The 22354-nt window shown below is 40.3% G+C and overlaps 1 protein-coding gene across 1 annotated transcript in view; it reads left to right on the top strand.

The window, feature by feature from the left end:
* ccdc141 (coiled-coil domain containing 141) overlaps positions 1-21280 on the top strand; it is an 85180-nt gene extending 63900 nt beyond the window's left edge. The window contains exons 18-24 of the mRNA XM_078404561.1: positions 4089-4229; positions 4342-4539; positions 5386-5569; positions 10314-10432; positions 12422-12973; positions 16880-17862; positions 20995-21280. Of these exons, the coding sequence (XP_078260687.1) occupies positions 4089-4229; positions 4342-4539; positions 5386-5569; positions 10314-10432; positions 12422-12973; positions 16880-17862; positions 20995-21280 (2463 nt within the window). The remainder of the gene's footprint in view (positions 1-4088; positions 4230-4341; positions 4540-5385; positions 5570-10313; positions 10433-12421; positions 12974-16879; positions 17863-20994) is intronic.
* The last annotated feature ends 1074 nt before the right edge of the window (positions 21281-22354 follow it).

Below are 22354 nucleotides of genomic sequence, written 5' to 3'. Positions count from 1 at the left end.
ATTTCAGTGAATTCTGTTTAAAGTTAATAATTGTGGGGAGCAAGGGTTTGGAATTGGATGCCATGCATCTTCCAACAGGGAGATGAAATGTGACAAGGTCAGTTCTCTCTACACTCATTGAAAATCATTGAAAATGTTACCCACTAATACTGTGGCATTAGAAGACTTATTATCTGATTAACCTTTTGATGGGAGAAAATTAATAGGTGAATGAACAGGTGTACATAACAAAATGCAAGGATTGTGCATTTACTTTTTATTTTGAAGCCATCTTTGAATGTGCTATAAAAATCAAATACTTTTTCATAATCCATGGATGGAGTTGTTTATTGAACATTAATTTATAATATTACCCACTTATTTTGACCATGTTACTGGACTTTCCACAGCCACTGGATAAAGTAATTGCAAACAAATAGTTAGCATTTGCACACTATCATCCCACAGCATAATTTAAACTTCATTAGGATTCAATGTTAGGATAGAAATTAGAAGCTCTAATTTATATAATAATAATAATAATAATAATATTCATTTATTGTCATTGCAACGAGTACAACGAAATTAAAAAATAGCCAATCCTGACGGTGCGTACAAACATATATGCAATAAATGCAAAAACAAATAAATACATAAATACAATTAAATACAATTATATTAAGTACAAGATTTTTTAACGGTGTTGCCTAGTGCAAAGGTAGTGTTCAGTTCTCGTATGGCCCTGGGGTAAAAACTGTTTTTAAGTCTGTTTGTTCGGGATTTGATCGACCTGAAACGTCGACCAGAGGGCAGATGAACAAACAGACGGTGGCCGGGGTGGGATGGATCTTTTATTATTTTGCCTGCTCTACTGAGGCAGCGTAGGCTGAACAGGTCCAGGGAGGGCAGTGAGCAGCCGATGATCTTCTGGGCCGTCGTGATGACCCTCTGAAGGGCCTTCCTGTCCTTTTCTGAGCAGCTGGCATACCATGTGGTTATACAGTATGCCAGCACACTCTCGATGGAGCAGCGATAGAAGGACAACATGAGCTTCTCCTGCAGGTTGGTTTTCCTGAGGATCCTCAGGAAGTGGAGTCTCTGCTGTGCCTTCTTTACTGTGGTGATGGTGTTGGTAGACCAGGTAAGATCCTCTGCGATGTGCGTACCCAGGAACCTGAAAGCTGGTACCCTTTCCACACAGACCCCATTGATGTAGAGTGGGTCGTAATCTCCACTGGTTTTTCTAAAGTCAATTATAAGTTCCTTTGTTTTGGAGGAGTTCAGGACCAGATTGTTCACTGAACACCATGCTGCCAGCCTTTGGATTTCATCCCTATAGGCTGTCTCATCTCCTTCTGAGATGAGTCCAACCACAGTCGTGTCATCCGCGAACTTGATGATGGTGTTGGTGGGATGGGTGGGGGCGCAGTCGTGAGTGTAGAGGGAGTAAAGGATGGGGCTCAACACACAGCCCTGTGGTGAGCCGGTGCTCAGTGTAATGGTGGAGGAGAGGTGAGGGCCTATTTTGACGGTCTGGGGGCGGTTGGTCAGGAAGTCCTTGATCCATTGGCAGATGGTTTGGGAAAATCCAAGGTCGGAAAGTTTGGTGACCAGTCTGCTCGGGATGACCGTGTTAAAGGCAGAGCTGAAGTCGAGGAAGAGCATCCTCACATAGCTCCCCTGGTGTTCAAGGTGGGTCAGTGCAGTGTGAAGAGCAGTGTCGATGGCATCCCCTGTAGACCTATTTGCTCTGTAGGCAAACTGGTGTGGGTCGAAGGTGGGTGGGAGGCTGGCTTTGATGTGCTGCAGGACCAGTCTCTCGAAGCACTTTGTGATGACCGGTATGAGTGCTACCGGACGGTAGTCGTTAAGACCGCTGATGACAGACTTTTTTGGCAGTGGGATGATTATGGCGGACTTCAGGCAGGGAGGGATGGTGGATTTTAAAAGGGACAGGTTGAAGATTTTTGTGAAGACCTCAGATAATTGGTCTGCACATTCCCTCAGCACTCTGCCCGTCACACCATCGGGGCCTGCAGCTTTCCTGGGATTCACTGCTCTGAGCACGCGCTTAACATCATACTCCTGCACAGTGAAGGTGTTGCTGTCAGGTGCTGGAGAGGGTGTTATGTCTGCCACTGTAGCTTTCACCTCGAAACGAGCAAAGAAACAGTTAAGTTCCTCTGCCAGCGAGGCGTCGCCGTCGGCAGTCGTGCGGTTGCTGGTCTTGTAGTTGGTGATGTGCTGGATGCCTTGCCATACCCGCCGTGGGTCATTGTTGGAAAAGTGGTCCTCAATCTTCCTCTTGTAGGACGCTTTGGCATCCTTGATGCCTCTCTTCAGGTTGGTTCTAGCAGCACTGTATAGAGCTCTATCACTAGACCTGAAGGCGGTGTTACAGTCCTTGAGGAGAGACCTGACATCCTTTGTCATCCAGGGTTTTTGATTGGGATACAACCGGATGCGTTTGTCGACGGTGACATTGTCAACACAGTTTTTGATGTAGCAAAGTACAGTTGATGTGTACTCCTCCAAGTCCTGATCCTCAAAAATATCCCAGTTGGTCCTTTCGAAGCAATCCTGCAGCTGCGAGGAAGCTTCTTCAGGCCATGTCTTCACAGTCTTTATGGTGACTGGAGCTTTCCTCCTGAGTGGGGTGTATGCTGGAGTTAGGAATATGGACAGGTGATCTGACTGCCCCAGGTGTGGTAGTGGTGCTGACCTGAAACCCTTCTTAATATTTGCTCTGCTATCAAAATATGTCAGAACAAAGAGGCCTAAGATCATCCACAAATTGTGCCTTGGTCCTATGTTACATTCTTTGGCGAAGTGTGTGCAAAGAGGGCAAATCTGCTTCACACAAGCAGCTCACGAGAAAATAAAGGTTAATTTCAGGCTGTTGGCCTTCAGATACATTTTAGGGATCAGGGTTAAATCAGTCAATTAATCACTGGGATTCTGGTTAGGAGAAATATTTCCATTCCTCTGGTTTACTATCTTCACATTAATGAAAGAATCTAGTTTAAGTGTCACCATGGCCTTCTTAAAAAAAAAAAAGATGCTCCTAAATTTATCATTAGAAACAAAGTCTGCGTAAATTGGCCACAGCCTGTCCTACTACTTTGTACTACTCCAGAACCAGGGGCCACAGTTTAAGAATAAGGGGTAGACCATTTAGAACGGAGATGAGGAAAAACTTTTTCAGTCAGAGAGTTGTAAATCTGTGGAATTCTCTGCCTCAGAAGGCAGTGGAGGCCAAGTCTCTGAATGCATTCAAGAGAGAACTAGATAGAGCTCTTAAGGATAGCGGAGTCAGGGGGTATGGGGGAAAAGGCAGGAACGGGGTACTTTTTGAGAATGATCAGCCATGATCACATTGAATGGTGGTGCTGGCTCTAAGGGCCGAATGGCCTACTCCTGCACCTATTGTCTATTGTCTATTGTATGTTTCGTGTCTATTTCATCTGCAAAAAAGACACAGCATAAACTGGGTTCCAGCGCAGTGTGACACAGTCTTGTCCATTCTGGCAAAGGTTTAAATTAATGGCTCAAAATGCCTGAAATATTCATAATTCTTTACCATTTAATGCATTATAACTTTTTTGTGTCATGTAAGAAAATGGCCTCCAACCACAGCAATGCAATTGTTAATTTGACTTTTTGAAACAGCTGCAATTGGCGCTCATTGATATAGGGCTGCAAATGTCTTTGCCTATGACTTAGGCTCCTACATTTAGCTCTTCGGCTAGAAATGAGCTGACAGTGCTTTCATCTTACTCTGTGCCTCTATCAATCCACTTCTCAGGACGATTCATAAAGCCATAAATATTCTTACCAGGAGATGGTTAAAATTAATAAACTTTTGCATTGCATTGAAAACTAAGGCCATAATATTTATTACAAGTACCATTGTTTTATTTGTTTAATAACAAAGCATACTGTTCTTATAACTTAATAACCTTTTAAATAATAATTCACTGACTGCAATTATCATTTATTTAATTAACATTGCCCTGAAAGTATCAGGAACATTTAGATCTAATTCTTTGAAACTTTGCTTTAAAGTTAACTTAATGAATAAATAATCTTACCAATATACAAATTTTAAGTTAAAGGAATCTTATAAAGACCTCAAGAGGAAGTTTAACAACCTGAAATTTAATCATGTGAAAAAAAATGAAAAATTTCGGAATCTGAAAGTCATCAGCAATCAAGTCCAGCAAGTTGAAATGTACATTGAAAAAATTGAGGTAAACTGTCAACCTTCTGTCAATCACAGAATATAATAATTTGGGCCGACTGCACCCTGTGTTTGCTGCATGTGTGCATTATCTAATTTCTAATTGTATTTTCCCCGTTCAGATCTTGAAATATAAAATGTTTCAGTGTGTGACAAAAGTCAGTACAGTTTTGGAAAAGCAGATCCCGAAAGCAGAAGTAAATCGACTTGAAGAATCCCTGAATGAATTACAGAAAGAGGTCAATGAATTTGACAAGACAGTTGAGGAATACAAACAAAACCTGGATAAGACTTTGCATTTGCAGCAGGCAATGGAAGAGGTAGGCAATGTATTTAAATGTACTGGTTAATTAGTTACTCTGAATTACTGCATCATATATGTCATTGATAGCGAGGTGTTGATGGGCATGTGAAAGGGAACCAGCAAGAACGGAACAAGGGAAGGGGACTATTACTGATGGGATGACTCTGTTGGGAACTAGATTGAACCAAATGGACGGAATGACCTCCATCTGACATAAAAAGTCCATAAGTACATAATTTTCATTATTAATGGTGTACATTTTTATACAAAGATTTTTTTTTCTTGATTTGAGATAAAATGTATGGAAGCATTCAAGTAGTTTTATGGTTTTATACTCATCCATAAAACTTTTTTTTATGTTACCAAGGTAAGTGTAAATCTGACATTAATGAGAGTTATAAAATACTCAAAGGAAACTGGGTCAATTAACTCGCTCCCCCTCTCCCCTCTTCCCCCTCCCCTCTTCCCCCTCCCCTCTTCCCCTCCCCTCTTCCCCTCCCCTCTTCCCCCTCCCCTCTTCCCCCTCCCCTCTTCCCCTCTTCCCCCTCCCCTCTTCCCCCTCCCCTTTCCCCTCCCCTCTTTCGCCCACCCTCCCCTCTCTCGCCCTCCCTCCCTCCCCCTCCCCCTCGCTCCTCCTCCCCCCCTCCCCCCTCGCCGCCCCTCCTACCCTCCCCGCCCCTCCCACTCCTCCCCCTCGCCCCTGCCCCCTTGGCCTCCCCCTCGGATCCCTCCCCCTCACCCCACCCCCCCTCGGCCCCAGCCCCCTCGCCCCCCCCTCCCCCTCATTTTTCTGAAAAAAAGTATAATGTACTATTATATTAAAAAAATCATTCAATTTTGATATTTACAATCTTCATTTCAGAGCCAGTTCTGGTGCGATGACACAAGTGGTACAGTAGTTAGAGTTGGAAAGTATTCTGCTGAGTGCAAGACAAAGGAAGCAGTGGAAATTCTCCTCAAGCAGTTTGAAAAGTTTGTCTGGCCTACTGTACCGCAACAGGAGGAGCGAATCCAGCAAATCACAGAATTGGCAAAACAGCTACATGGTCAGAGCTAATTGTTACTGTATTTTCTTTTTCCACACAACAAATTGTGTACTGTTACTGCAAGAGGTCTCACTATCTCTACTTGTCATTTGAGCAACATTGAGGTTTGCAAGTTTGTCTTATATGGTTGAATGCAAAGTAAATCACTGTAACTCTGTCCCCAAAATGCGTTCTTCTTCACTCTGCCTCGTTCATTTCTTTAACCCTTTCCTCAGGTCGTCAAAACCTCTGCTGTCTGGGAATGAGAAGGAAGGTCTATTCCAAAGTATGCCCCCCACCAAATTGCTTGCTTGGTAGGGTTTTGAACCTTCAATGAATGTGCTAGACTTCCTTTCACCTAACACCTTGGAATGATTAAAATAAAACAAGGAACTGCAGATACAGGTTTACAAAACAAAAAGACAGTGTTGGAATAACTCAGTAGGTCAGGCAGCATCTCTGGAGAACATGGATAGGTAATGTTTCGGGTTGGGATCCTTCTTCAGAGATGCTGCCTGACCCACTGAGTTATTCCAACACTAGTTACTCTAGCACTTTGTGTCTTTGTTCTACCTTGGAATGATTGTCAGTCAGCTTCATTGAAACTCTCCCAATAGGAAAAAAAATGTCTTCAACAGGTCCCATTTGGTTTCTCAAGGCAAAGAAGTATCTTTGAAGAGTAGCTGATATGGCAGTGAAGTAAATATTGCTTCTATTTGCTTGATCCTGTGTCTGCCAACTCCAATAGCTACTGCACTTCAGTTTTCAGTTGAAATGAGTAATTTAAGTATTTTAAAATTTCCAGTCTAAAAAAGGGTCCTGACCCAAAACGCTACCTATCTATGTTCTCCAGATATCCTGTTGACCCACTGAGTTACTCCAGCACTTTGTAACCTTTTTTGTACAGCCAGCATCTGCAGTTCCTCATTTCTACTCTTCGATGTTTCCTTTACCCGCCGGCCTTTCCTATCCACCAGCTAAGTTTCTCCACATTAAATAATTGTGCTTACTCACCAGTTAAGGACATAAAGATAAATAGATCCAGTGATTGATGACAACCACAGGCACTGTGGACAAGCACACTCAATGATCAGCATTAGATTATTGTGTGCAAGAGCTGTCTTGAGAGTGCAAAATCTATAGATAGTTGAGGGTTGGTTTATACATTTTGACTTGTTTCTGACCCAATAAATACCTAGGAAAAGAGAGTAATTCGCTACACTTCGCAATATTTGTGCTGTTCAACTTGGAGATCTGTCATTAGTTTTAAATTCCAAGCTCGTTGCTATTTATAAATAAGAATTTTTAGCTTAGCAAATTGTGCTTGCTTATCATTATTGTCACTGTAAATATATGCAACCAAATGCTTCCAAAGTGTTCTCTTTGATTTAGTGACAACTGTCTGCTATATATAGGATAAGATATAAATTGCTGTCACCTCATCATAAGTAGGTTCTAATGAATAGATACATGTGTACTGGCAATCCAACCAAGGACAAGGAATTTCTATTGTAAAGGAATGCATTGCAGTCTCATTTGCCACCATGATTTAAATGGGTATATATATCATGCTGCAAATTCTTTTTGGTACACCAACAGTATTCTACATAACAATATCCCTTTACTTTCCACATACTGCAATTTAGAATTGGGCAGGAAACAGTCCCGTATAAAGACTGATAATTGTTAATCTGTGAAACTGAATGGAAAGAAAATTTGGCAAGGTCTCCAATGGACATGATGGTGTTTCTTTGTTTCCAGTTATAGCTGCAGGACAATACGTCACAATTTGAGACGTTATAATTTTAGAAGCGCAGTGCATCAATAGATCTCAGCTGTACATTGCTCAGACCTCACAAATAAATTATAAAGATGCTGTTATCTATTTCATAACTGCAAAAGGTCGCATGTTTAACAACTGCAGTGAAAATACTTTCTACCTAAACTTACACAATCATTCTGAAAGCTAGCAGCAATAGCATCATGCACTTTGAAGAGAGCATTATTCAAGTAATGAGAACAATTTGCGGCAAAGTAATAGAATAATTGCAGTAACTCCTTCCTTAGGAGAGAGCAGCGAAACCAATTTGGCAAAATTAATTTGGAGGATGGACTCTTTATGTATCTTGAACATTTCAATGGACCAACAAGAAAAATAGCTATTTCAACCATGTTCAGTTCATTGTCACGTGTACCAAGGTACAGTGAAATGCTTTTGTTGCATGCTAACCAGTCAACGGAAAGACAATACATGATTACAATCTAGCCATTTACAGTGTATAGATACACGATCAGGAAATAACGTTTAGTGCAAGGTAAAGCCAGTCACCAATGAGCTAGATAGAAGTTCAGGACTGCTCTCTCACATAATGATAGGCTTCAAAGGTGAAATAGTTCAGACATTGACTTTGATTACAGGTCATTCTGCTATAACACCCTCCTCCTCAGCAACTGTCTGAAGCTAAAAAGTATTTGAAACAATGTTACAACTTAATCTGTTGAGCTTCTAAATGCATGAATCTTATATCACTAAATCCAATTTTTTCATTTGTAACATCACTTGACTACCCTTTTTTTGGCTGCTGCAACCCTTAACCTTGTTTTAGTTACTTCTAAATATCCCTGCTCTAATGTTCTCCCAGCTTGCCTTTTGTGAGATTACTCTATATTGATCGAGGTCATCCTAAACTTAATATACTTTGTCCCAACTTGAACCAAGGATTGTTCTCTCATTAATCCTGTTCTTTCTGACCTACATTGAATCAAGTTTTAAGGAAAGCCTCAATATTAGAATCCTCATTATGGTCACAATCTTCCTTTGCCCGGCTTCTCCCTTTATATAATCTCTTCCTAGCTAAATTAAAATATTTTCTTTCCTTAAATTTTGTTTTTTCAAGCACTTTCATTCTGGGCTGATCCTGCAAGGGGTCAGTTACCTCCCAGAGCCTCAATCTCTCCACTCCCCTGCCTCAACCTCTCTGCCTCTGTATCTCCCATTCTTCCCTTGGTACAATTCTTATGACCTTCCTGTGCAAGTTTTAAAAAAATCTAGCCTAATAAAAGAATGTTATTTTTGTTTGATATTATTCCTCTAAAGCACCCTTCAGAGTATTCAAGTGACATCTAAGGCAGTGTGATGGGCTGTGGAAATAGGTCTCTGTTCATTTTTGTTCAGTGTTGTACATGGGTGGTGTGTTGGCACAGCAGGTCCTGTTGTGGCATCAGTTTCAATAAACCATGGTCGATCCTGATCTCCAGTGCTGCCTGTGGAGTTTGCATTCTGCCTATCACTGGGTAGTCTGGTCCCCTCCCATATCTCAAAGATTTACTGGGTGCTTTGTTAATTGGTTACTGAAATTTATCCCAAGCGCAGGGGAGTGGTAGGATAATCAGGGTGGAGTTAATGGGCATGTGTGAGAGAGGAAGTTGCATGGAAATTAGTGAGGAAATGGGATTGACCTGAAAGCTGGCATTGACACACTGGGTCGAATGTCATAAGCAAATGCAAGAAATAGGGAATCAATTGCCATGATATTTTATGTGAAAGTGATTAAAATCAAATATTTTGAATATGATAAAAATATACCGAGATACACTAAATTCACCACTTAGACCTTTTTTTTAAAGACTCCCTTCTTAAATGCAATTCAAAATGTATGCATTTGTCTAAACAGCTGAGAAAATCAAAAAGCATTTTCCGAGGTTAACATCTTTTTCTAACTGATAGCTTGCCGAGGATGATACCACAAATGGTTACAACCTGCAGTTCATTGAATCAAGGCGTTCTTCAATAAGTAGTAGAAATTTCAAAGGTCATGTTTAAAATTAAGATAGTACATTTCAATCAAAGTAACTCTCAAACTTTCAGATAGACCATCGATTTCTGATTCGAGTTAGTTCAAATCCTGTAAATTTATTTTTGCAAGTACACGAGCAAAGCCAACAGTGGATTTAGAAATTAATGATTTTAAAGTAATTTTTCTGTTTAAAATTATTTGTGGGAGAGTCACGAACAAGAGGACATATTGACCAAATGAAGAGTTCATCAAGATGCAAGTGTGTTTTACTGTCATATGTACCTGCAATGGAAAAACACAATTCCTACTTGCAGCAGCACAAGAGGCCTTGAAATGCAGATAATATATAATAAACAAGAAAATATTCAATAAATTGATAATCCAATAGAAATTAGTTTTCTCAAGAGTAGTGAATTCTGAGATTCTCTGCCCCTGAGGGTGGTAGAAGCCAGATCAGTTGATGTATACAAAGTGGAGATAGATAAATACTTGAATGATTGAAAAAGTGATGGTTTGGGGGAACTGGCACAGAAAGGGATTTGTGACTAGCATTGATCAGGCATGATCATATGGAATGGTGAGACAGGCTTGAGGGGCTCAGTGGCCTATGTCTGTTTCTATTTTCTTGTTTTCTTGTTTTCTTGTATTTCCAAAATACTACATATAGATCAATATCTTCACAGTTCAAATGGGTGTTTTACAGTTGATTTAATTAACCTGCAGTGACCAATGTTATTACACATGCAAAAATCATGATAATTAATCAGGTTGAAACATAGGTACTAAAACATTAGTTTATATCTTGAGGATATGGCTATTCAGCACTTACAGCTCAAAGAGTATATAAGTACTGTCTCTATTATAATATTCAGAGCAAATAAAATGAACGCATCCAAGGAATGTCCATTTGACAATCAAGTTTGATCTGAAAAGCATCAGGCTTAGTGTGTCTCTGTTTACCTCTAAAGGTCCTGAAGAACCAAAGAAAATTGTGAAGCAAATGGTAATAAAACATAGTGAAATCCTTGAATCAATAAAGGAACTATGCAATGGGTTAAGAGATCTTGAATCAAAACTGAACAACGTGGTAAGTGCAAAAATTGTCTTGGTGTTCATTGTTATTTTTTATTGTTGAGAATATTGCTTGTCTGACAATCGGTTATGGAGGAGCAGAAACTGTCAGCAATTAAATATTGAAAGACCAAGTCTCCAGTTCCAAATACATGCAGACTCTGACCTGAGAATGCCAAATATTGAATCTCCTGTCATTATAGCTCTCTGTGACTACACTCTCCTGGTTGTGCATTAGAACATCAGGGTCAATCAATGTGTCACAGTTGCTGCTTTCTCCTCTGACAGGCCACCCCCAACCCCTGAACGCTAACCAAAGTAGTATACTATACTGAGGGGAATGGCCACTGGGAAATCCTGCATTTCTTATCTTCCTATTCTGGTGGACACCCATGTATCAATGGCCTGCAGCTTCAACATGACCACTTTATTAAAGATTCTGTTTACAATGCCCTCGGCATCGCAGATGCTCATGAGCAAGTACCACTGAGGTTTGAGCAGCATAACTGTATTGGGCCGACTAGTGGATGATAGTCAATCCATTTTTAGATTCTGCGGTTAGTCAGGAGCTGCAGCCGGGCACATTTTTCATGGGTGAAGTCACCAGGAACACTGGAAGCTGCCCTGATCTCATACAGCCTTCAACATCTTCAACAAATCACCCTTTCCTGTTTGTGTCAGAATTTACCAGCTAAGATAAAAGATCAACCTATAAATGTAGCTCACTTTTTCTATTTCCACAGATGCTGTTTAATTTGTTGGGTATTTTTTCCAGCCTTCTTTTCCCCCCCCAGAGTTGCAGCAACTGCTGTGTTCTGCACTTCACACTTACAGGATATATTTTTTAATCTTTCCTCTTTTCTTATTCAGCTTTTTCTAATTACACCTCCTTCAGAAAGATCAGGTATGATTAACAAGCCTTTACCAATTTATCTCGGCCAGTAGCACCAACACGATTTGTGTTTGGGATTATTCAGGGGTTATAAAATAGGGTGGAAGTAGCAGCCATTAATTCAAATCAGGAACCAGTCTTCAAAATATCTGTTCTAATGGACTTTGAAACTGTAGTGGCAACTTGAGTCCTTACAATAAAGTCCTTTCTGCTTACCACCATTTCACGGAGGCTGAAGTGATCAATCTTGATGCAAATTGACAACGGAGAGATCTTCACAACGATTCAGTTTAATTAGTTGTTTATTGAAGTAGTAATACAAACAGATTTGTATTTCTCCTGTCATAGATCTGTTAAGAACTATATCTGACTATAGGTTCAATGAGTCTGACCCCTCCTATCTTTGCATTCCCAAATATTACCTAGTTCTAGCTCCTCCCAGTACATTATGCCCATATATGCCCATATATGCCCATTATGCCCATATATGTATTCATCTCATGACCACCCCCAACTGTTCAAAAATAAAACAACAAGGTACAAAATAACATATGCTAAGACAGCTAATAAACACATGGCTCCTACACCAGTAATCAGTTTAATGCACTTGTCTCTCTTTATTCACGTCTTTATTTGCAATTTTTACATGTGATTTTGTCCAGCAGAAATGAATGCAGTTTTGGTTATTTTTAGTTAATTTATTGTTCTATATAACTGGAAGCAGTAACTAATTGAATGGGGAGAACATATCAAAGGGGATATCTGTATTTTATGTGTCATAATGCTCTTTTAATAATGCAGCAATAAGTAACATTTTATTATAAATAGCTGAGAAATGGAATGCAAAAGTAAACATAAAATGCTGGAAATACTCAGCAGGTCAGGCAACACTGTGGACAGAAAAACAAAGTTAATATTGGAGGTTGATGCCCTTCCATCTGAACTACAGCAAGTTAGAATATTGTATACGAATATACATTATTGATTAATATTATTTGTACTTTTCTCATTTATGGTTATGATTGAAATTTCAAGTAAACTGAATGTGGAAGAATGATACTGATAAATGCAGTGAAGTTACAATTACTGTTATGTTTCCCCAATTTCTGATAGATGGATTCCAATAATTTCATCCAATCCTTGCGCGTAAATCCAGACTTGCAAATAACACATCAAACAATGGAGCAGCCTGAGCAAGAAAAAGTGATCAAGGCTTCACCAAAATCTACTGTGGAGTCAGCTCAAGTGGTAAAAGACAACAAACAACTAAAGTTGGCTTCTCTACATGCGTCAGACCATTGTCATATTCTGGGATTACCGACAGAAGATGACATGGGAAAAACAGATAAATTGAAGGTCCTTGGTGAAAGAGGCATAAATTCTCAGTGTAAAACTGCCATTTTGACCCAGCCGTTTAAAATGAAGCTTTCTCAGACAGAAAAAGTTTTCCCTACAAATTATTTCTCTGATACAGAAAGAAGAGTTTTTGCTCTTCAGCTTGCAAAAAACACAGAAGAACACACAAAACATTCCACTGACAATTTTGCAAACCACTCGCACGTTTCCCAGTCAAATTTTCCCAAGGAGTGTCAAGTAGAAGAAACTGAAAATGAAGGAAAATTGGACAGTCAGCCCAGTCAAAAACAACAATTTCCATACGACCATGTATGTACTCCTTCAAAATGAACAATACTACAACAAAATATTGATTAATACATCATAAAAACAAGGCTGTATAAATTTAGTCAAATACTAGACCAAGTGGACCCGTTGGGCGCAAACATCTCCTGCATTGGTGCAGCACCCTCTTCTCTCCCCCTTCCCCTTCCCCTTCCCCTCCCCCTCCCCCTCCCTCTCCATCTTCCCCATCTCCCCTCCTCCCCCTTTCCTCCCCTCCTCCTTCTTTCCTCCCCTCCTCCCTCTTTCCTCTCCCTCCTCCCTCTTTCCCCCCTCCTCCCTCTTTCCTCCCCCTCCTCCCTCTTTCCTCCCACCTCCCCTCCTCCCTCTCCCTCCCACCTCCCCTCCTCCCTCTTTCTTTCCCCTCTCACCTCCCCTCCTCCCTCTTTCCTCCCATCTCCACTCCTCCCTCTTTCCTCCCCACCCACTCAATCCCCCTCAACCCCCCTTATCCTCCCTCCTCCCCCTCAACCCCCTTATCCTCCCTCCTCCCCCTCCCTCCCTCCCCCTCCTTCCCTCCCCCTCCCTCCCTCCCTCGGAGATAGATTTAAACTTTAAAATGTGAATAACTTTAAATATATAACACCGATTTCAATGAAACTTATTCCATTAGCACCAAAGGGATGACAGTAAATTTTATTTAGTTTTTATATGGAAGGATTCCTGATTAATTGTGTTACGATTGGGTATGCATTTTCAACTTGAGTTACAAATTGATTACAGATTTATAAATAGCAATATTGCTACAACAACTGCTTGCATTTACCTAATATGTTTAAAGTAATAAAACACCCAATGGGATTTCACAGGACATACACAGTCACCAAAGGGAATACTGGACTTTGGAAGTTTGTACATGTACTAAAGATGTACATTTTAGGGAATTCTTCAAAGGAGCAAAGAGCAGTAGCTAGATGAAATGTACTGGGAATTTTTCAGAGACGCAAGGCCCTGGAATCTAAAAAAAGCTTGTGATTGTCAATAGTGATGTAATTAAAATTGGAGACATTGATGAAGCAAAGGAAATTTCTAACATAGGGTGGGGTTTGAAAACATCTGGTGTTCCTGATTTGGCCTCCCTTACATCAGCGAGATCAAGCGTAGATTAGGTGACCGTTTTGCCGTACACTTATGCTTGGTGTGCCAAGGACTGCTGGATCTCCCAGTTGCGAACAATTTTAACTTTCCTTCCCATTCCAATGCTGATCTTTCTGTTCTGGGAGTCCTCCATTGCCAGAGTGAGGCTAGACACAAATTGGAGGAACAACACCTCATATTCCACTTAAGTAGTTTACAACCCAATGGTATGAACAATGAAGTTTCCAATTTTAGTTAACTAATCTACTAATAACCACCCCTTCTCCCCCTGACCCTCATTTTTTCCTCTCTGCCCTGTGCCCCACCTGGATTCACCCCCCCCCCTTCCCCCTCCCCCCCCAATTCCTTCCACTGAGATTCCTTCCCCTGTCATAGAGTGATACAGTGTGGAAACAGGCCCTTTGGCCCAACTTGCCCACACCGGCCAACAATGTCCCAGCTACACTAGTCCCACTTGACTGCGCTTGCTCCATATCCCTCCAAACCTGATCTATCCATGTACCCGTCTAATTGTTTCTTAAACGATGGGATAGTCCCAGCCTCAACTACCTCCTCTGGCAGCTTGTTGCATACACCCGCCACTCTTTGTGTGAAAAAATTACTCGGATTCCTATTCAATCTTTTGCACTTCACCTTGAACCTATGTCCTCTGGTCCTCGATTCCCCTACTCTGGGCAAGAGATTCTGTGCATCTACCCGATCTATTCCTCTCAAGATTCTGTACACCCCTGTAAGATCCCCCCTCATCCTCCTGGGCTCCATGGAATAGAGACTCAGCCTACTCAACCTCTCCCTCTAGTCACACCCTTTAGTCCTGGCAACATCCTCGTAAATCTTTTCTGAACCCTTCCAAGCTTGACAATATCTTTCCTATAACATGGTGCCCAGAACTGAACACAATATTCCAAATGTACTCTCACCAACGTCTTATATAACTGCAACATGACCCAACTTCTATACTCAATACTCTGACTGATGAAGGCCAAAGTGCCAAAAGCCTTTTTGATCACCTTATCTACCTGCGACTCGACCTTCAAGTAAACCATGCACCTGTACTCCTAGATCCCTCTGCTCTACAACACTACCCAGAGGCCTTCCATTCACTGTATAGGTCGTGCCCTTGTTCAACATCCCAAAATGCAACACCTCACAATTCTCTGCATTAAATTCCATCATTTCTCCGACCACCTGGCCAATCGATCTAGATCTTAAGAATCTTCACCTCTTCTCTCCTTATCTCACATTGCTTGTCTTTCCATCTCTGGCCTTTGTTCATCCATCTGCCAATCCTCCCCCCCCCCCCCCCCCCACCTGTATCCACCTATCACTTACCTGGCTTTGTTCTGCCCACACTTCCCTTCCAGTTTTCTCTCCCCCCACCACCACCACAAGCAGTCTGAAGAAGGATCCCAACCCAAAAATTTACCTATTCATGTACTCCAGAGGTGTTGTCTGACCCACTGAGTATTTCAAATACCCAAAGTATTTCAGCACTTTGTATCTTTTTTTGTAAACCAGCATCTACAGTTCCTTGTGTCTACATGTTTAATTATGTCAGAAGGATTTTGCTCAACTGGACTCTCAGACAGCTGCTTAATTTGGACACCAGTCACCAGATATTTGTGAGGATGACTTTGGAAGCTCGGATACAGGTGCTTTGCTGTGTCCTAATCTGACTCAGTTTTATTCTTTTTCTATTTGAATTTAGGGACAATAGTACATCCAAGTGATAGGCCATTTCAGAATCAACCACATATACTGACATATAAACAAGGAAACCCAACAGACAGCAGATGATAGGATAGGGTGCAAAAAACAAACTGCTGCAGGAACTCAGTGGCTCCAGCAGCATCTATAGAGACAATGGGATATGTGACATTTCAGGTCGAGACCCTGCATCATGTCTGAAATGCTGAGTTCCTCCAGCATTGTCTTTTGTTGTTTGGAAAGGATTGGATATTTTCTTCCTCTGAAAGGAATTTAGTGAATCAGATGGATTTTTGCAACAATTGGTCAGTTTTGTTGGCCATGATTACTAAGTACTTTTTCCTTTCTAAATTATTTACTAAATTTATATTCCATGGCTGCCAGGATGGGATTTGAATTTGGGTCTCTGAATTGTTAACGCAGGTCTCCAGATTGCTAGTTATTTAACTTGTGCTGATTACTTAAGCAATTAGCCAATAATCTGTTTTTCTTTATTTTGGATATTACTATCCACAAGATTTTATTTCGTTTTATTTAGTTTAGAGATGCAGCAGGGAAACAGCAGGCCCTACGGACCACCGAGTCCATGCCAACAGTCGATCTCTCATTCACATGGGTTCTATGTTATCCCACTTTCTCATCTACGTCCTACATACTAGGAGGTTTGGAATTTAAAGAGGTTAATTAACCTACAAACCCACATGCTTTGGAATGTGGGAGGAAGCAGGAAACCCGCAGGGAAACAGGGAAAACGTGAAAATTCCACAGAGGTAGCATTTGCGGTTATGATCAAACCTGTGTATCTGGTGCTGTGTGGCAGCAGCTCTACCAGCTGTGGCACTCTATTGTAAACAATCTTATCTTTTCTGCTACCTAGCTGACTGATTGAATAATTGTAGATTCTGATCTATAATAATTTGGGATATTGACATGGAAACTGCAGTTGTGACTGAAACAGTATTGCAAAAATTATCACAATGCCTCACAGGAGTATGGCAGAGATCATCGGATATAATGAACACGTCATGATGTGCGTAACAATTTAAATAAATTACTTTTTAAATAAAAGCAATTTCTTTTGCTTTTAAGGAAATTTCAAAAGTTAACTTGGATGGATTCGTGAGCAGTGAAATCACAGATTCAGCTGCAGAAGATCTAAATTCACAAGAAGCTATCGAGTTACTTCATCTTTCCACTGAAGGCAGCACTGTCACAGAGGGAGATCTACAAAATGAACTTTCTGCAGATGAAATGCTGTCTGTAGAAGAATATGAATGTATGTCACCTGATGACATCTCCTTGCCTCCGCTTCCTGATACTCCTGAATCAATTTTCATGTATTCTGAAACGGAAGTGGACAAAATCTCCAACCTAAGTTCCCACAGTCTGCACTCTCGGCCATACAGTGGCCAGCCACAGAAGCAAATAAGCTGTAGCAGAATGACTGACACATTTGAACCTTCAGCACCTGCTACCCCTGCTGATAAATTGAATCACTCGGGACCATACAGTGAATCAGAATGTCATCAGGCGTCTGATCCAAATCCCCGTGTTAAACCCTGCACTAAATACAGATCTGAGTCTTCCTCCTTTATTCACAGCCCACTGACAATCCCTGCCCCGCGTATTGTTTCAAACACGCTTTCACATATTTTAAAATCCAAGATGGCACCTAATTCATCGGCTTATGATTCTACCTGTGAAGTGCATGAGAGACAACTGCAGACTTATGACAAGCATGAGAGTGTAACAACAACCCAGAAGTCACTGCATGATGCTAATAACGATTGTTTTGGAGAAGAACTTAGTTATAACAGAAATAATTTGTGTACTTCATCTGGATCACTAACAGTACCCCAACATTTACAAAAATCAGTGAGTGATACAGGTCACCACATGGATGTTGTCATCCACAAAGAAATCAGACATACATCAAGAAATACAACCATGTCCAACCTGGCTTGCACTGCTCCCAACTTCTCCAAGTTGATGTCTAATGTCAGTGTGGTAGAAGGTTCTCCTGTGACCTTGGAAATCGAAGTAACAGGACTCCCAGAACCAACTTTGACATGGTGGGTAACCTAGAACAACAGCCATGGAATGCACAAGTAAAACTGCTTCTAATTGTCATAATTTTATTTAATATTAATAAATAGTTAGCTGATTGGCATGAGCTTCACAGTCAACATTGATCTGTTATTTTTGTAGTTATTGCAATATAGTTCCCAGATAAAGTAAAAAACTTTCATACATTGAACTGAGACAAATTTTCAAAGGACTTTATAGAAAACTGGATCAAGTGGACCCGTTCGATCCAAACCTCTCCTGCATTGGTGCAGCACCTTCTCCTCCCCCACTCCCCCTCCCCCCAACCCCCCCTCCCCTCTCCACCCTCCCCTTCCCCCTCCCACTCCCCTCCCTTCCCCCCTCCCCCCACTCCCCTTCCCCTCCCCTCCTCCGCCCTTCCCCCTCCCCTCTCTTCCTCCCTCCCCTGCCCTCCCCCACTCTATCCCCCTTATCCTCCCTCCACCCCCCTCCCTCCCCCCACCCTCCCCCCATCCCTCCCTAGGAGATAGATTTAAACTTTAAAATGTGAATAACTTTACAAATATAACACCGATTTCAATGAAACTTCTTCCATTAGCATCAAAGGGACGGCGGTGAGTAAGGTGGGCCTAAAATTGTCGCACTATCATGTACCGTTTTGACTGTAGTTCAGGAACAAACAAACAAACAAACGAGAGTTTTAGTATTTTGATGTGAGAATGTTGATGCAAGTGATTATTGATTGTGCAAGTGTCCAGCAACGCACAGTTAAATACAAATTAAATGACTAACAACTACATTTTTTTGCTAGCCATTAGGAATTTGATAAATGTACAGAGATTGATTAAGTGAAGGTAATGAAGGGCAGTGAAAGGGTTTTAATGAAATGTTTGATGTGTATAAAAATAATGGGAGTTACCTTTACATTCCAAAATGGTCTTGAAACATTTTGGCAGATAAGAGCCAGGTCTCATTGTGCTTAGTATGCTCCAACCAGCAACAGGTTCCTCTACTCTTCTTGGTCTAAAAAGGAAGGTTGCATGAAGGGAAAAGTCAGAGTGGGAATGAGTGCTTCTTCAAAATGTGCAGCAAAGACAAAAGTGACTGGGTTGTTGAGCTGAGTGATGGCTGCAAAATGGTCATGACAAATAGAAGCCCAAAGAGAAAACATCTGGAGTTTGAATGTACTGTTGGAAGTTACCTTCTCCCCAAATGTGGATGCAAGTGAGAACAGGGAGATGTTGAGTTTGAGCGATACAAGAAGATGAAAAGTGACAAATTTCCTTTGTGATTAAGATGATGGGAGAAGAGAACCATTGAATTAATAAGGTTGTGAAGAGGTCATTAGGTAAGTTGATAATTATGGAGCAACTAAAACAGAAGACATAAAGAGGGTGAATTCAGAGGGGCAATGGCAAAGTCAGTTGAAATGGAGGTTGAAGTCACTTAGGGCAAAAATCACCTGAAGTAGAACCTCATCAAGGAAAGGGATAGGGTTTGGTTGGATGGGGTGTGGTTGGATTTTGAAAGAAACATAAAATAGAAGATGAGATTTTCAAAATAAAGGAAGGTGTAGAACAGTCAGTCATAGACTGATGTAAGATTTGGTAAGAGAGATAAATTTAATATATATATTCCTTTCACTCACTTTAAAACATATTATTTTATACTAAGGAGACCAAAACTGTGTGCTGTATTTCAGGTGTGATCTCACCAAATTGCCACAACACTTTGAAAATTAAAAAATTGTAGATGCTATCAATCTTAAAAAAAAGAGATAATGCTGGCACACTCAACAAGTCAGACAGCACCTGTGGACGGAAAAACAGAATTATAATGAATCTGAAACATTAACTCTTTTTCTCTTTCCACAGAAGCTGCTTGACCAGCCGGCAACTTCCAGTATTTTCTGTTTTTGCCACAATATTTTATTAGGCATAATACAACTCTGTTGCAATAAAGTGTAACCATTTGCCTCTTTAACTACTTGCTGTACCGCTTTATTCACTTCTTGAGATTTGAATATAAATTTCAATGAATATCAGCATTTATGACTTTCATGTTTTAAAAAATATTTAGCTTTACCATTCTTCCTATCAAAATGGATAACTTCACTTTCCTCACATTTGTCACATTCACTTAACCTGTTGCTGTCACTTTGCAGCTGATATAATCATTTGCACAATTTACTCTGCTAACTACCTTTGTATCATTAGGAAACTGGAGTACCTCAGGCTGAATCCCCTCATCGAGTCATTTAAAAGGATGCCACGTTATTAATACCCAAACGCTATCAACTATAATCTGATTTTTAATTTCTAACTAATATGCAATCTGAAACTCATTATTATATTACACCCAATCCTACCAGCCCTAATTTGTGTGATGTATTCATCAGGTTTCTTTTGGGATATGATTTTCCTTTATCTATCCACTTATAAAACCATTTTGACTTCAAAGCACAACATTTGCTGAGTGCTTTGCTGTCTTGTCTCTGAAGTAGCTTGAAATAAAATGCTGTGACTCTGTTTGCTAGGACATAAATATATATTTTTTTACAAAGTCAATTTTCATTCAGTTCATTCAAATTTGAAGGACCCTCATTTTTCTGTTTATTTCTAAAAGGTTAGCCCTTTAGCACAAGGAATTAATTTTGTGTCTCCTAGGATAATGTGAAACAGTAAGATAATGACCCAAGTGAGGTTAAAATTCTGAAGCATGAAGTGGTTAGCCTGCAAGAATATCTGCATTTGGCTTTTGTTGAAACTAAATTCCCATCCATGTTAAAGTGGAATGAGATGGTTACTTGGAGAAAAAATAATATTTATGCATGAATATGTAAGCTGAATTCAAATTAATCGATCCTGCAGTGAATATGTTTGATGAGCATCCTTGAGTTTTCTGTGGTTGGGACATTGTATGCTGCTATGAGCTTGAGATTGAATGATGTTTGCATGCTCCTTGTTATATAAAAATATTGCTATTGCTTCATGAATTTTAGATGTGCTACTAATAATATTGTTTCCCCTGCCTATATGAAGAACATTTTCTAACAAAACATATTTTTATTTCTAATTTTATATATTTTGCAAATAAATATGGTATTGCTAAAATAGATTAGGAAGTTGTTTGACGTGGAAATGCACTCTTTGCTTCAGGTACAAGAATGGACAGAAGCTGACAACAGATCAGCATCTAAACATTTCACGAAAGGAAGGCAAACACATTCTTTACATTGAGAAGGTGTCTGATAAAGATTCTGGCATTTATGTTGTGCAAGCTAAAAATTCTAATGGTGTTATCAATTCCAGTGCTATCCTTCAAGTACAAGGTAACTGCCATATCAAATGTTTCCATGTTGACTTCATAGATTGGTTCACCTGCCTTGGAGTGTTATGCTTAATATACATTAGCTTGATTCTTATGTATATTCTGTTAACTTAGCTGATGTAAATGTATTTCACTGCTTCTGTCACTTAGATGCCTTTCACTGTGTATCCTGAAATATCTGCACTTGCCACAAGCAATATTTGATATCTATAATTTTATTAATGTGCTGTTGTTGCTGATTTGATCAAAAAATATTAGGTAGACACAAAATGCTGGAGTAACTCAGCGGATCAGGCAACATCTCTGGAGAGAAGGAATGGGTGACGTTTTGGGTCGAGACCCTTCTGCAGACTGATGTCAGGGGAGGGGCCGGGACAAAGATAGGATGTAGTAGGAGACAGGAAGACTAGTGGGAAAACTGGGAAGGGGGAGGGGAAAGAGGGACAGAGGAACTAACAGACATTAGAGAAGTCAATGTTCATACCGCTGGGGTGTAAACTGCCCAAGCGAAATATGAGATGCTGTCCCTCCAATTTGCGCTGGGCCTCGCTATGACAATGGAGGAGGCCCAGGACAGAAAGGTCAGATTGGGACTAGGAGGGGGAGTTGAAATGCTGAGCCACCGGGAGACCAGGTTGGTTAATTATTTGTTCACTGTTGCTCATTTAACTGAATTCATGGAAAATACCAAGTTGATAATTTAGTACTTTTGCAGTAAATAGACAATAGACTATAGAAAATAGAATGTATATCTTCAGAAATTCAACTCAAGCTGGATTACTGCTTGTATTCAATGACACGTAAGATAGTAATATTGACCATTTAAGAGGAAATTAGTAAAAGAACAACATGTACTGCAGATTGAAAAAGGATGATAACTTGAATAACCATGATGCTTTTATCCCATTACATAGAGCATTTTATCCCATTACATAGAGCATTTTAGAAAATTATGATAGTAGTTTCTCAGCTCTTAATATTTTTGAAATAGAGGCATTACCAAAACATGTTAGAAAGGTAACAATGGAAGATACAGAATGATGATTCTTTCTTCCTTAAGGTATGCTTAGCCACAAATTGATGCACAATTAATTACTTATTTCAAAGATTCCAGTGGCAAGTGGAGATCAGACCTCTCAACAGTGGAAATAAAATTAGAGATCAAATAGCCCAAAAATACCTCTTGTG

Source organism: Rhinoraja longicauda, chromosome 8 (genome assembly GCF_053455715.1).
Source record: "Rhinoraja longicauda isolate Sanriku21f chromosome 8, sRhiLon1.1, whole genome shotgun sequence".
Taxonomy (NCBI): Eukaryota; Metazoa; Chordata; class Chondrichthyes; order Rajiformes; family Arhynchobatidae; genus Rhinoraja; species Rhinoraja longicauda.
The sequence above is the reverse complement of the archived record's forward strand: the minus strand, read 5'-3'. Positions and strand labels throughout refer to the sequence as shown.